The sequence below is a fragment of the Pantherophis guttatus genome, chromosome 4 (assembly GCF_059756535.1).
Source record: "Pantherophis guttatus breed Tessera chromosome 4, ASM5975653v1, whole genome shotgun sequence".
NCBI lineage: Eukaryota > Metazoa > Chordata > Lepidosauria > Squamata > Colubridae > Pantherophis > Pantherophis guttatus.
This window is the reverse complement of record NC_142066.1, coordinates 132,508,023-132,523,326: the sequence shown is the minus strand read 5'-3', so window position 1 is coordinate 132,523,326 and position 15,304 is coordinate 132,508,023. Positions and strand designations below refer to the sequence as shown.

The 15,304-nt window shown below is 35.1% G+C and overlaps 1 protein-coding gene across 7 annotated transcripts in view; it reads left to right on the top strand.

Annotated features, from left to right (window-relative positions):
* PLXDC2 (plexin domain containing 2) overlaps positions 1 to 15,304 on the top strand; it is a 287,499-nt gene that overhangs the window by 195,132 nt on the left and 77,063 nt on the right. For all 7 annotated transcript variants that reach the window (XM_087892833.1, XM_034402359.3, XM_034402358.3 and 4 more), the window contains one exon: positions 2,962 to 3,031. In XM_087892833.1, the coding sequence (XP_087748959.1) occupies positions 2,962 to 3,031 (70 nt within the window). The remainder of the gene's footprint in view (positions 1 to 2,961; positions 3,032 to 15,304) is intronic.

The window sequence follows — 15,304 nt, the reverse complement described above, 5'->3', positions numbered from 1 at the left end:
TACTTAATGTAAATTAGAGTGTAATCTTAAATACACTGGTCCTCAGAATCAACTGCCATGAATTCAATGAGAATATGTCTGGGCAAATATAATTTTCACTACTCTAGAAATTAGAAAATATGGTCTTGGTTTAATCAAACAGAGAAAAATCACAGCTGTGAGCACTAGCTTAGTTTTTTCTTTTCATGTTTAACCAATGACATATTTTTTTGCCTACTTTTTTGGATTATATGTAACCCAGTTCATAATCATTCAAGGTTATTTTTTCAGATTGAATGGAATCTTCCTAAACTAATTTCAACTTGTTGGAGATATTTGCAGCTGTCATATGAGAGAAGAACAGACAATAGCCAGGGTCTTTGGGATCAAAATGCTGTTTTCTTGGATTTGATTTATTGTAATTTTTAAGGTCAGCTATGGTGAACCACAGTGTGTTAATATAGTATAAGCAACCATTATTTCTAGAAAATATGGGTTTATTTTAAACTATTGCCCAATTTACTTTGATTCAAATGAGGATAAATCTGCTCTGCCAGTTCACTGCCAGGCACTTTCAGGAAAGAAAGAATTATGGAATTCAACCATAGTTCCCTGTATTGTATTTCTGCCCAACCAAAGTTAGAATGACTGCTTCCCAGCTTCTTATGCAATGAAGACTTGAAACTTCTTAAAGTCTTCCTCAGTGCCTCCCCAAGGGAATGTAATATTATTTGCTTATGACTGTTTATACCAGTGTATAAGATAAGTATTCTTATAGCTTTGTTAGGTTTCAAAAAGATACAAAGTTAAGCAATAAAGAAACAGAAAAGGGAAAAAGTATTAGAAGGGGATAAAAGTAAAAATGCAGGAAAAAAATAAGAAAAATAGGAAAAGAATGATTTCCAATTTTCTTTGATAGAGATATAAGAATACATCAAACTCTTACATTAAGGATAATATTTGTCTTCATTATTTTGAAAATCCCATATAATTCTAATCATCAAATCCACAAACCACTTACTTATTTTTTTCAGTTTTTGCAAAAAGGCCAATAATGGTTTCCAAGTAGAAATAAAATTTGCCAGTCTTTTCTTTTTGTAAGTCCTTCTACCTTTGAACCTGTAGATGTCTCGTGTGTGTGTGTGTGTGTGTGTGTGTGTGTGTGTGTGTGTGTGTCAGAGAGAGGGGGGAGAGAGAGGGACAGAATATGAGAGAGAGAGAAAATTGTTGGCTTCAAAATATATTTTAAAATTGGGTTTGACTCATCGTGCATTTTAAATGATGACATAAATGTCCCACCTTTCGCTGAATGAATTTCTATTACAGCCTTTATCTGTAGAGTTCCATTATTTTTTGTAGATTCTATTTCGTCATTTACCTTGCCTTGAAGCACGGATATATACAGATGTTATTAATATCACATCAGAAAATATTTTTATGTAAAATCTTGAATTTTACACATCCCTTTTTGTTTAGGATGATATATTTATAAAATAGAGTTTTTGCTCTTGATTGTAAACAGATATTGATAAAGATTTCTGGTTTACTATGAAGAAAGATTTATCTAATCTTAAAATCTTAAAGATTAGAGTACAAAGTACAATTGATACCAGATTAAGTATTTTATCTAGAGAATTTTTCAAAAGTGAATGGGTATAACTTTAAATGAGGATTATGTAAACATTTAAAGTGACCATTTTAAAGAGCTTAAGATCAGTGACTGCATGGCAGAACATCTTTCCAGAATCCAATCCAAAACTCTGTGCAACCGAAGTTTCTTGGGCTTTACATAGTAAGAATCTCATCCTGTAATCTCATGTTGGACTATGTGACTAACTCGACCTTGACATTTAGCAGGGCACTGATGGTGATAAATTGTAGAGTTTTGAAGATATGCTTTTCTTATTATCTGTCCCATCTTAAATAGTAAAACAGATCTCTTCTCCTTTGCACAATTCTGCCATAACTATCAGTGACACTCAGGACACAACTATCTCTTCCTAATGAAATTTATTTGATTTCATATATCCTCCATAGCTAACAACAATACATTGACTAACTCACAATATGACTGGGGCTATGCAGCATAAAACATAAACTTGTCCTATAAATACAGTGGCTATGTTCATATATTGCTGTTAGCCAAATCCAAGGAAATGAATTGATGATTTATCTAAGTATGTGGATCCAAACAATATAATATGGGTTGCATTGGCTGGATTCATATAGCTAAATCATTGGACTAGATCTGATTCAATTCCATTCTTACCTATGGAAACTCACTGTGTGGCTTTAGACAGAATTCTGTCTTAATCAAGTTTATGACATAGGGTTGTTGTTGATGAAAAAAGATTCTCAAGTAAATTTCCCTGAACTCCTAGAGCACAGGTGTCAAAAGTCGTGGCATCACGTTGCCGTCATGTGATGTTTTGTGACGTTTTTTCTCTTTGTGGAGCTGGGGTGGGCATGGTCTGTGCATGATGCATCTGGCCCGGGGGCCACCAGTTTGACACCTCTGTACCTAGAGGAAAGATTAAAATAAAATTAACTAAAATAAAATTAGTTCAGGGAAATATAAGCAACAGAGAATTGCAAATTCAGTCCTGGCCTATCTACTTTGTAGGGATAGCATCAAATGTACCTGGATGATAGACTCAGTTTTCATAACACTTTTAAACTTTTTTCTTTTTATGAAGCTTCCCAATCTGTCGTGCTTCCAGTAGTTTAGATGAGACCTTCAGCAATCCCAAAACAGCATGGCCATTCTGCTTGAGAATTATAGGATTTAAAAAAATCTGTTTTATATATTGCTAACTCTTTTTAATCAGTTTTAATACTAAAAAATAACCCAAATGAGGAAGACTAATGCAAAAAAGGCTAAAGATGGAAGCAGCTTTGGAGAGCTGGATCATGTTCTGAAGTGACTGATTCTTTGCTCTAATTTCCTTTATTAATTTTATCTTCTGGTGTTGTTCCTTGCAGAGAGTGAATCTGTCCTTCGATTTTCCATTTTATGGCCATTTCCTACGTGAAATTACTGTTGCAACTGGGGGTAAGTGGCTTCCTTAGAGTTCACTTTGAATAATCTTACAAAAATCTAACATTTCAAATCAAATAGATTTTTTTTCATATTTTAAGAAATGTGAGAGTTCATTCAAATTCAGTCTATCTTTTATGCAAACATCTCTCTCACACACACACACGCACACACTCATACAATCTGATCATTTTTTTTTCTTTGCCTGAATAGTCAAATATGTCCTTGGAAAGAGAAGGTGTTTTTTTATTAGTAGTAGTAGGGCTCCAAAAAAATACAATGCTTTGTCTTGCACGGAGGCATTTCCCTTGTCTCTTTCTGCAATGCTTTGAAGCCGTTACATGTTTTCCAAGGATTGCAGGACAACTAAAGCACATACCTGGGGAAGAATATGCTTGAAAAAGTCACATTTCCTCATAGATGATTGAGGTGACACCATGTAAGAATAATCTTGAGAGATAGGGGGGGAAAGCTGCAACTTACACAATGGTCTCATGAATTAAATCTGAATCCAAAGCAGGTATGGGATGGAGAAAGTATCTCAGAATTTCAGAGAACTCATTTCAGAGAATTCCCTAGTTCTCTGAAATGCAAAGGCAGGGGAGGAGGCAAACGCTTTTGGATTTGCAAGGTTCTGTTATTGTAACTGTACAATGAAATTAGTATTAATGTTCTTGGATGCATTTCCTGGTTTGGATTACTTTGAAGAGCTGACATATCAATAATGAATATAGCTGTACCCTATTTTTATCTCATTCTTTGCCAAATTCTCACTATTCAATGGGATTGCTACTAGAATAAGATTTCTATAGCTTGAAGTTGCCTGATTCTGAACATTAAAAAAAAAAAAAAAGATTAACTTAATACAGCTTAGTTCTGATTTCATCCGCTCTGTATTTCTCTGTTCATTACTGGCTATAAAAAAATTTTTTACTAGCTATAAAAAAATTATTTGACCCTCAATTAATGAAAAAGGAGAGAGGGGGGGAAAGAGCCAACACTAATTGCTGGCTCATTTGGGCAATTAGTGTATCCTTGTCCTCAATTCTTATTTTGTCAAGGTTATTTGACTCCCATGTCTGACGAAAATCAGTGTGTACTGTCATTATTGATGTAATTAATTGTTCTAGAGGTAGATATATCACATGGGATTCCTACAAATGCTAATTCTGGAAAATAGGAAACTACTAAAGGCCTAAAAGTTTTCTAATAATAAAAAAGGCTATCTAACATAAAATTTCAGATACTGACTTCGGGAAGAAATAAGCACCAAGGTTTCTTAGTTTTAACATCCATGCTGAGGGGTTTGAAGTGTACACGTATGTTATTTTGGCTGAAGATTCTCCTGAGCTTTTCCAATATGCCTGCAACATACATCTCAAAAAAGACCCTACAGGAGCTCCTCTGTAATAGACAATGATGAGAACAATAAATGAAGCAATGTTGTCATTCCATATGTTGCAGGCATATTGGAAAAGCTGAGGAGAATCTTCAGCCAACACAACATATGTGCACACTTCAAACCCAAAAATACACTGAAGCAGAAGCTTGTCCAGCCCAAGGATGATCAGAAACTAAACAACATGGTATGTGTAGTACAATGCAATGAGCCATGTGCAGATCTATATATTGGGTAAACAAAACAACCAGTTCATAAACATATGGAGAACAAACATTCAGCAGTCTATCTGCATTTAAAAGATACAGGCCACTCTTTTGAAGAGAACAAAATCCATATTTTGCACAGAGAGGATCGCTGGTTTGAAAGAGGGTTAAAGAGGCCGTCTATGTCAAAATTGAATAACCCTCTCTCAACAGAGGGGGAGGGATATGACATCTATCTCCAATCTACAACAAAGTCCAAGAAGGCTCCACACCAATTTGCACAACTCAGGTGTCCCTGATGACATAGAAAAAACTCCAGATGACCTTAATGACCCACTAAAAGAATGCAAATGACTAGCTGTCTTCAAGAAGTATAAATCCTTCCATTTTCCACCATCCAGTCAGAGCTGAAGAAGCTTCTTGGATGAGAAGCGATACAAAGAAAATCCAGAAAATCCATTTGCCTCTTCAAAAAAGCAACTTTGGGACAACCATGACCTGGATGACTGAGAATCTCCATAGATATTCAGCTCAGTAATCTTACCTGCATAGACTTGTTCAGATCTTGTTCCGATCTTTAAAAAAAAGGGGGGGGCTGCCATATATTTATTAATTTCAAACTTAGAGTATGCACATTAGTCCAAATATAGTCCATTTTGTAACAGTAAAAGCAAAGAAGAATTATTACATTTTTGTTTTTATGTAATTACCAATAAAATTCACACATTGCATTTATTTTTCCTAAAATGGACTGGTCTGCATAAAATATCCTCTAATCGACACATAGTACATAACTGCTTCAAATAAACATATTTTATAGATTTTGTATTGTTTTGAATTGGCAACACTATTCCATGAGCATCCATTTTTATAGTGATAGAATCTGCTAAGACATGTGAGAACACTTTTCATGAAAAGACATCTCTGATTAATTTCTTTTGCATCCTTATCTTCTGTATTCCAATGTATTCTGGCTGATAACATGTTCCAAAAGCCTATCAGTGAGATAGTGTGAAAAAAGGGCTGCTTCCCTCTATTGGTTTTGTTTAAAAGACAAGGACAAACAGTGTATTCCAGTAATGCAAGTCAATAGAGCCATCTATTTTTTTTTCTTGGTCCTAGACTATGAGGGTCTTCAGCCAGAAAACTGTGTGAGTTAAGCTGAAATTTTTTAAGCTAATGTTCCACTTTGATAAAAGACCATGCAAAGCATAGATTTGAAGTTGCTTTTTGGAGCCATTCAGGCCCCACCGTGGCCTCCATAGTTACTTTGGCAATAGCCAAATATGCTTTGACATATACCAGTACCTGCCAAATAACTCTCACAAGTGCCAGACAAGGCGAAGAGAGGATGCAGATCATCTCATCCGAGCAAAGTTGTCTCTTACTTTTTTCCAATATAATACCCCTCATCTGAACTACTTCATGCATAACCTCATATGTGGCATTAAAATTTGCCCATTGGATTTTGTTGGAAATTAAAACTCTTCCACTGCTTTGAGAAGGCCCTTGTGATGGTAATATTATTAGGATTTTATTTTTATTTTTTTGTATAGAGGAAAAAAATTATAAGTGGCTAAAATTTAGCAACATTGTCTCCTGGAAACTATAAATAATGTCATATGAAGACTGTTTTATATATCTATTCTTACATGAATTTAATAATAATAATAATAATAATAATAATAATAATAATAATAATAATAATAATAATAATAATAATAATAATAATAATAATAATTTTATTTCTATACCGCCCTTCTCCCGAAGAACTCAGGGCGGTGTACAACCTATTAAAAGCACAAAGACAAACAACAATTAAAATTATTTAAAATTATTAAATAATTTCAGCTTAATATTAAAACCCCAAAAAATTTAAAACATCCAATTTAAAATCATTACATTGATAGCCCGGCCTGGCGGAACAGCAGGGTCTTAAGGGCACAGCGAAATACCCTGAGGTCGGAGATCTTATGCATTTCCGGGGGTAGTTCATTCCCCAGGGCTGGGGCTCCCACAGAGAAGGCCCGCCCCCTGAGTGTCGCCAGCCGACATAACTTGGCCAATGGCACCCTGAGGAACCCTCTCTGTGGGAGCGAACTGGCCAGTGGGAGGCTACTGGTGGCAGAAGTCGGTCTCAAAGGTACCCGGGTCCTATGCCATGGACCAATTGAACATAATTGTTCAATTGCAGCTCCAACTGGGAACTTCTCATAATTATAACCAACATGCTGTGTTGATAGTGCTCTTTGAGGGTTTTTTTAAATCTGATTATATCTATGAAATACTAAGAACTATTATCGTATGAAACATGGTTTTAAAATCATAATTCTTTTAAAACAATATTAATTCCAATTATTTAAATAAGTATATATTGACTACTATTCATATTCCAATCCAGTCAGTCATTGTTCTGATAAAACAAATGATAGTTTATATCATTTTATAAAATCACAAATGAAATTACTACATTTCATGTAGTAATCATTGTAGGATAAAAAATTAATTTAGGAGGTATGGTTTTTTGACACTTATATAGGATAAATTAGTAAAAAGAATTCACAGTGTAACTTCAGAAAAGAGGTAAATTTACAAATGTACTTATAACTTCTGTAAAGCAGTTTGGAAGCAGCTTCTTTACATCTTGTTTCTTTCGTTTCTACTTTTCTACTTATTTTTTTTCTTTTTGTTCTTTTGGCACTTTAGCTTCCTCTTTTATTTCTTTTCTCTTTCTTATTCTGTTTTAATTTGTATTAAGTTTTACTCTTGATTTTTTAAACTTTCAATAAAATTTTAAAAAAGGAATCATTGTAGAATGATTTATTGTAGATCCCCAAAAAGTCTAATATTATCTTTACCTTCAAAATGTTTCTGCAGATATTCAGCTTAAATTTATTGTTCTATAATTTAAGGCCACTACATCTAAGCTCTACTTCCAAGGTGAACGTCTGTGACTATAAGATCTTTCCTATCTACAGTTGTTCTATACTAAATTTGGAGTTTCCATCATTTCAACCAATTTCTCATAAGGTGTTTTAGCCTGTAAATTATGTCCCTTGTCTTCCTTTCAATCTATTCCACTGTCTATTTCTATCTAAAACTGCTGTCTCAGATCTTCATATAATCTCTGTTCAAATAAAAGTCTAAAGTAAGGAGATTCACTGAAATCCCTTGATTTATGAGAAAACACAGAAACAGGCTCCCCAGGCAAATGCCTTCTGACTAAAATAAAAAATAAAATAAAATGCTGCATAATATCAGGAGGAATTACATGCAGAATTTCCCTGTATTACAAGATGAGCACTAACATATTAAGTAGTGGTTGCCATTAGTCCAACCAATATCCTTCTCATCCTTCTAAAATAGCTCTTAAATAATACTATCCGTCTTGATGGCTGATAAATATGAAAGAGATTTTGAGATGCTTTCATCTTCCATTTCATTCACCACAGCACTGTGCTGAATGTGTTCTTTGCACTCAGAAGTTTTCGTAGTAACACAGCTGAAAATTGACATATGAGTTGTGATCTTGCTTACTAGGTAAAGATTAAAGACAACAAGTTGCAGTTGTCAACATTTGGAAGATAGTGAAGATGTGATGCAGAAGGCCATTGAACTCAAACTGAAATCTCCATGATATCCAATTCATATTGTAGTTTCTTCAACTGTACAATTAACTGAAGTCTTATGTGTCCTATGGAAGATAATGAATACTGCTTGTGTTAGCATCTGGACTCAGTATATGAAATGCTTGCCTCTGTTTTGGAAGCACACTTTCTTTCAGTGTGAAAGTATGCAGAGGCTCAAGTAAAATAACCTGAAAACAATTCTGAACAGACTTTATATTGATAAATTGTTAGGCAACTTATAAACAACTCATATTTGAGTGATTGTTATTGCACAATTTCAGTTCTGCTAGTTCTAGGATATGCTGGATATTGGCTTCAGAACAACGAGATTTGGAAGTGATAACTTTTCCCAACTTGTCAAGTATTGCTTTTAAAATTGCTTTGGGAGTGAGAGGAAAGACAGAAGCAATCTTAATTATTTTGCATATAGTATTAACAACCAAAATTATTGCTGAAGAACTATCTAATGAAACAGAGTTTAACATTTCTCATACACAAGGAAGGAAAGAAACAGCAATAGTACATTTGGCTTAATCAAGTTTTCCTTTCTGTATATATTTTTAAATTCAACTAGTTAAACATAAGTAGAACAGCATGATGGCCTAGAGGTGGATCTCTCTTCTCATAATCAGGAGGTTGTGAGTTCAATCCTAGGAGCGGCAGTTATTTCTCTCTCTAAGCGCAAAGAGAAAATATCTGCTGCGAACTCCGCGTAGATATCATGAAATGCATCTGGCCAGTAAATGCTGAACCCCATTCTATTACCCCAACTCCATCCTAATGCAAGGAATTACTGGCTCATTAAAAGAAAAAACAAACATAATGTTGCTAACATGAGTGGTCTCCATATATTGTCATTTTCTCTCACTATAAAAGTTACATTTATATACCAGTTTTTGGTGGGTTTTTTTATTATATTTTAGTACAAATAACCCATCTTCCATTAAACAGTGTGTCGTCTGGGTACAAATGTTTGTGCAATAACAGTTAAAATTTACAATCATGTTCATTATTTAATCTATTCTTAACTTAATACCAGTACATTAAAGATACTTTACATTCTCTTCTTAGTTTGCTTAACTCTATTAACTATTTTCTATATTTTACTCATCTACTTTTATTTCTAATTTTTATATTTATCGATATTATTTTTATATACCATCGATAAAATGTTTCCCATATTGCATAATAACCAGTTTGTTCTTTCTCTTTAATTGCCAGTGTTAATCTATTCATTTCTGCACATTCTAATATTAGTTTTTGGAAGCTATAAAGTTTGCTTATGGCCAGTGGTGGGATTCAATTTTTTTAACAACCGGTTCTGTGAGCGTGGCTTAGTTGGGGGTGTGGCTTGATGGTCATGTGACTGGGTAGGCGTGGCTATGTGCATAGGGACTAGTCAGAGGGCTGAAAAAAGTTATTTCTGACTGGTCTTCGCACTTTTGATCGGTTCCCACACTTATGACCATCCTCACATTTATGCCCGTGGCGGCATTCTTAACAACCATGTCAGTCATTTCACCAGTACTTCTCTTCACCACGGTGACAAGATAGGGCGCAAAACGTAAAATTTGAGGACAGTCGTAAGTTTGAGGGCTGGTCAAAAGTGCGAGGACCAGTCAAAAATAACTTTTTCAGCCCTCTGAGTAGTCCATATGCACAAAAGGACTACCCAGAAGGCTGAAAAAAGTGATTTCTGATAGGTCCTCACACTTTTGACCAGTCTTCGCACTTATGACTGGTTATCATTTATGCCCATTGTAGCATTCTTAACAACCGTGTCACTCATTTCACAACTGCTTCTCTTCACCATGGTGACAAGATAGGGCAAAAACGTAAAATGTGAGGACAGTCGTAAGTTCGAGGACTGGTCAAAAGTTCGACGACCAGTCAAAAATAACTTTATCTGAATAGTCCATATGCACAAAAGGATACAGCAATAGAGAGGGATGCAGGAAGGAGAAGAGAGATGGAAGAAGGAAGGAGAGAGAGGGAAGGAAGAGAAGGGAGGAAGGAAGGGAAGGGAAATTAGAGTAGGAGTGAGGGTAAGAGAGGGAAGAAGACAGGAGGAAAAGGAGAAAGGAAGAGGAAGTAGGGAGGAGAAGAAGAGGGGGGGGAAGAGAAAGTAAGAAGGAAAGAAAAGAGAGAGGTGGTAGGTTTGAGGAGAAAGATTGCTGTACAATAAAAAAGATGAAAGGGAAGAAAGCCAACCCCAAACCAATATAAAGATATTAAGATAAAGAATGAATTGTTAAACTTTAAAGAATAAAAGAGAACAAATATGAATAAATAGCAATAATTAGAAACACATATACAAAATATAATGTATTTTCTTTGAACAGGGTATTTGGCTGTTTAACAAATTTAAACAGTGTTTAGCCACTTCAATTAAATTTACAATTTCTGTATTTCCTTTTTGCCATATTTATTCCTGATCTATTTTTTTAAAAAACCAATATTACCCTTCATTCTCATCTCTAATCTTAATCAAATTCAATTTTTCCCTTCTACATTATACCCTTTCCCATTGTCATCTATTTTTATATCCATCCTCACATTGGTTAATTATGTAATATTACAGTTGTTTAATACAAATTCAACATTTTAATATAAATCAATTAGTTATATAGCTATCTTTTTTGTATATTAATCAATATGAACATGAATATTCCAATTATTTCCATGCAATCCAATTTCTTACAAATCAATTAATTATATTTACCAATAATAATAAACCAAATAATTTCCCCCATATATTCCTCCAAACCACAACTTAACCATTTCTGCTTTCAACACAATATACAATTAATAGTATCTCAATTATTACAATTCCCTAGTTAAATAGAGCTTTTTTTCTTTTATGTTTTAAAATCTTGAACTCTCCTCTTTTGCCCTAAATTTCCCATTGTTTGCACCTACCTTTTTTGGTGAGAAAAAAGAAAAAGAAATCTCTGCCTCATTTTGTCACGTTGCAGCAGAGCCTGCTTTACTTTCAGTTTCATTTTTTCAGCATAGCTAGGGGAAAAAAATCTGCTCCAACACTTTTTGCAGCAAGCAGGAGAGCCCTGCGCAAAAGAGCTGAGAGCAAATCAGGGGAGAGTCGGGAGGCTGAACTAATCAACTTGTGCTAATTAACCTATGCTGAAGCTGAAAGGGGCTGTTTTTTCTTGCTGTTTGTTTGCAAGGAGGTAACTGCTGCGAGGCACAGGCCAAAGGGTGGGGGCCATCCTCCTTGCCACTTAGCCCCCCCTGTTGTCCCCTTTTGCCTCTAGCACCCCCCTGCCGCCTCCCTTGCCTCTTACCACCTGCCTAAGGCATCCCACCGCCCCCCAGGGGGCGGTACTGCCCACTTTGGCAACTACTGGCTTAACTACTTAACAACTGGTTCTACCAAAGTAGAATCCCACCACTGGGTCTACCCATTTATTTTTGTAGGCACCGGTCTACTCATTTGTTTTCCTTTAACACTGATCAGCTGTAGGGCAGCCCTTTGAAGTCCCGTGGCAGCTGCGAGGCCAATAAAATTATAAAAAAACACCGAAACGTTTGTTAAATTGCTGGCTCGCCCACCCCTCGCCCATCACTATTTATTGGCAATAAATAGTGGTGTGGAGGGGTGGGGCGAGCCAGCAATTTAACAAACAGTTCGGCCGAACTGCCTAGAACCAGCAGAAACCCACCACTGCTTATGGCCCTGTAACTAACACATCTTTGGTGGGAAATAACATGCTGCTTCAAAAGGGTACTTCACTCTGTTAGACAATAGAATGAGTATCAGACAATAGAATGAGTAAGGTGAACATGGGAGTCACTTACACTAGGGGTAACGTGAATATGGGAGTCACTATGTAGGCATTAGTATGAAGTGGTGGTTTAGTTACTATCTGGATTTAGATTCTACATTACACAAAGCTCACAAGAAGCCTTCGGAACAGATATACTTTCAGCCTAGTTTCCTTATAGGGTTTTTACTATAAGCGTAAAATTGAATTTTACTACTGTCATACTCATCTATTGTTTGTTTCACCCTCACCATATTTATTTAATTCACAATTTCTTAGTTGTTTTGTATTATGGATCCCTTTGAGAGTCTGACAAATCTACAAATCCAATTATGCTCAAATACAGTTAAAAATTAAAAAGTAACAAATATGCAAGTTGTAATTTTTTTCCCAGTACAAATTCACAGATCCCCTAAAATCTATCTGTCCGAGGACCCCAGATCAACAACTACTGATTCAGGTCCTATTAATCTTCAAGCTACTTCTAGCTGAGTGCTTCATGACATAAACCAGCCTTTACTCTTGTGTTACAAACTACAGATGGAAATTAATTGTCCTATCATAGTTTTCATTATGTCCATCCACCTGTTTTACCCATATCAGTAGATATTATGTGTTGCTGTGTGTAGAGAAGTTCTCTCTGGTTGTCCATCCCTGATAGGCAAAGTAGTTGAGTGTGAGTCAGAAGCTACCAGGTTGAAATCTCTCTCCTGTCAAAAATCTATCAAGTAGACTTGAATAAGCCACCCCACTCCTTTTCCTTTGTTTGTTTCTTCGTTTGTAGGAGGCAAAATATATTCCTCCTTGGAGGAAAATTTAAAACAGTGCAAAAAAAGACAAAGGAGTGAAATTTGCATCTAAAATGGGTTGTATAAAATGTGAATTTACACATTTAAAATTCATGTTATCCTAAACATGGATATCTTTTCCCCAGTTTGCTGTTATGAAACAAAGTCTGTTGCCTTGAATGAGTAAAGTTACTAAAAATCTATTATGGATAAAACTCTAGTATGAATAAAACTCTTGAGTTCACATACAGCAAAACCCTGATTTTCCATGGAATCATAATGATAAAAATTAAAATACTCCTTTTTCAGTGATGGAAATAAAACAATGAAAAATTAAATACATGAATGTTAATTACGGAAGTAAGGGAGTAACTAGATGAAACTAAACATTGCATTCCTCAAAATACTTTTCAGCACATCATTTCTGAATTAAATATATGAAAAATAATTGTATGAGTTTCTTAATTTTGGTCTAAAATCATGAGACATTATGAGTTTCCATTCCTTCTTTAAAATATTTCACATATTGCCTATTTTATAGTTTATATTTTGAACACTGCAATGCAGATTGTTTCTGCACAGCTAATCATATGGGGCAAACTGTCAACCCTGTATAACTAAGAAGGAACATATGTGTGTTTATTTGCCATAGAATCTTTTTCAAGATATGAAACAACATGAAATGGTATATAATCAATTTCTAGAAACTTATTTTTGATCTGTATGTTGTAGATAAGGAGGTTTTGGTGTATCGACAAGGTAACAGCAGCCACTTGGATAACATTTGATGCATACTCAATTTCAGCAAATTGCACACAGTGTCTAGTTTTTCACGCTGATAGAAGTGATCTGATAATACTTCTAAGTTGGCAGTTTCTCACATCAGTAGCTTCTGTAGTTGAAGTGACACAGAGAGACCATTTCCTTGCTTCATGGATTTAATTTTCTAGGAATGCTTTAAAAGAAGCAGCAGCATCAAAAACAGCTACTTGGCACTTTGTGTAAAATTACAAATTAAACTGGGCTGAATGCATTTTTAATCTTTTAAACTGAAAATAGTGAAATTCAGATATCATGGGGTTTAGATCGGCTTATATTCTATTTAAAATTTTTATTTATTTATTTATTATTTATTAATTCAATTTGTATGCTGCCCCTCTCCGAAGACTCAGTTCTAAAACAAATTTTCCAACTATGATTAACATAAATATAAGTGGGAAATAAAGCAGTGGGGAAAAAACTTCCAAATTCCCTAGAAATCTATAAACAATTGTGGAATTCATGAGACAAGATGAGACGGAACAGAGAATGGGGTGAAAGTAAGACCCAAATATAAAATATAACTTGCATCTGCGAAGTTTGCAGTCCAAAATCAGTTTCAAAATAGGATTTATAGAATGCTAATATTTGTTATTTTGTTATTTTTTAATGTATTGATTATACTTACTGACAGATACTTATTGACCAGCGTGCTCAAATTTGAGAACTGGTAGGGAAGGTAAATGAATCCCACCTCTGGAAAATACCGTATTTTTCGTTCCATAAGACACACTTTTTTTCCTCCCAAAAGTGTGTGGAAATGTGTGTGTGTCTTATGGAGTGGATATGGCTGACAGGCAGCGGCGAACGGCAGCAGTGATCCCCGCCACCTGGAACAGCTGATCGGCGGTATTCCAGGAGGCCTATCGAACCGCCAATCAGCTGCTTGGAGGCAAATGCTCCAGCGTTCCCCGGCACAGGAGGCAGCTTTTTGCTGCAAGGACACTAGCCAGACGAATACTGGATGGATGGTGGTTGGCAGAGGCAGATTTTTTTTCTCTTGTTTTCCTCCTCTAAACCTAGGTGCATCTTATAGAGCTAAAAATTCAGTAGATTATGAAACAAACTTTAATTACAACACATTTAATGGATCTTTGTTTATGAGTATTTAAAATGAAAAGGCAAAGAATGTTATCAATCAATCCATTTTACATCATAGAAAAATCATAGAAAAAATAATGGTGATAAATAGATGGCTTTTTTTTTTCTTTAATTTATATGCCGCCCTTCTCCGGAGACTCAGGGCGGCTTACAATGCATTAAGCATTGTAACCATTAAGCAGTGACCATCACATTAAAGAACTCATTTGAAATTGATGATCATTGATCTCAAATCTAGCCATAACATAGAGAAAGGATTAGCTATTAAAAACAAATATTTAGGCTTCAGTATAGTTCATAAATTCATAGTTGGGGCCAGAACAAGAGAAACAATATTCATGTGTTTAATGAATGGATAAACCTTTTGGCACTCATACAATCTAAAGAAATCAACAAGTACCTTTAAGGATTTTAAAAATGTTATACAGTATACATTTTAAACAATAAATAGCATAGCATTTAGATTCATATATCGCTTCACAGTGCTTTACACCCCTCTCTAAGCGGTTTACAGAGTCAGCCTATTGCCCCCAACAATCTTAGTCTTTGGAAGGATGGAAGGCT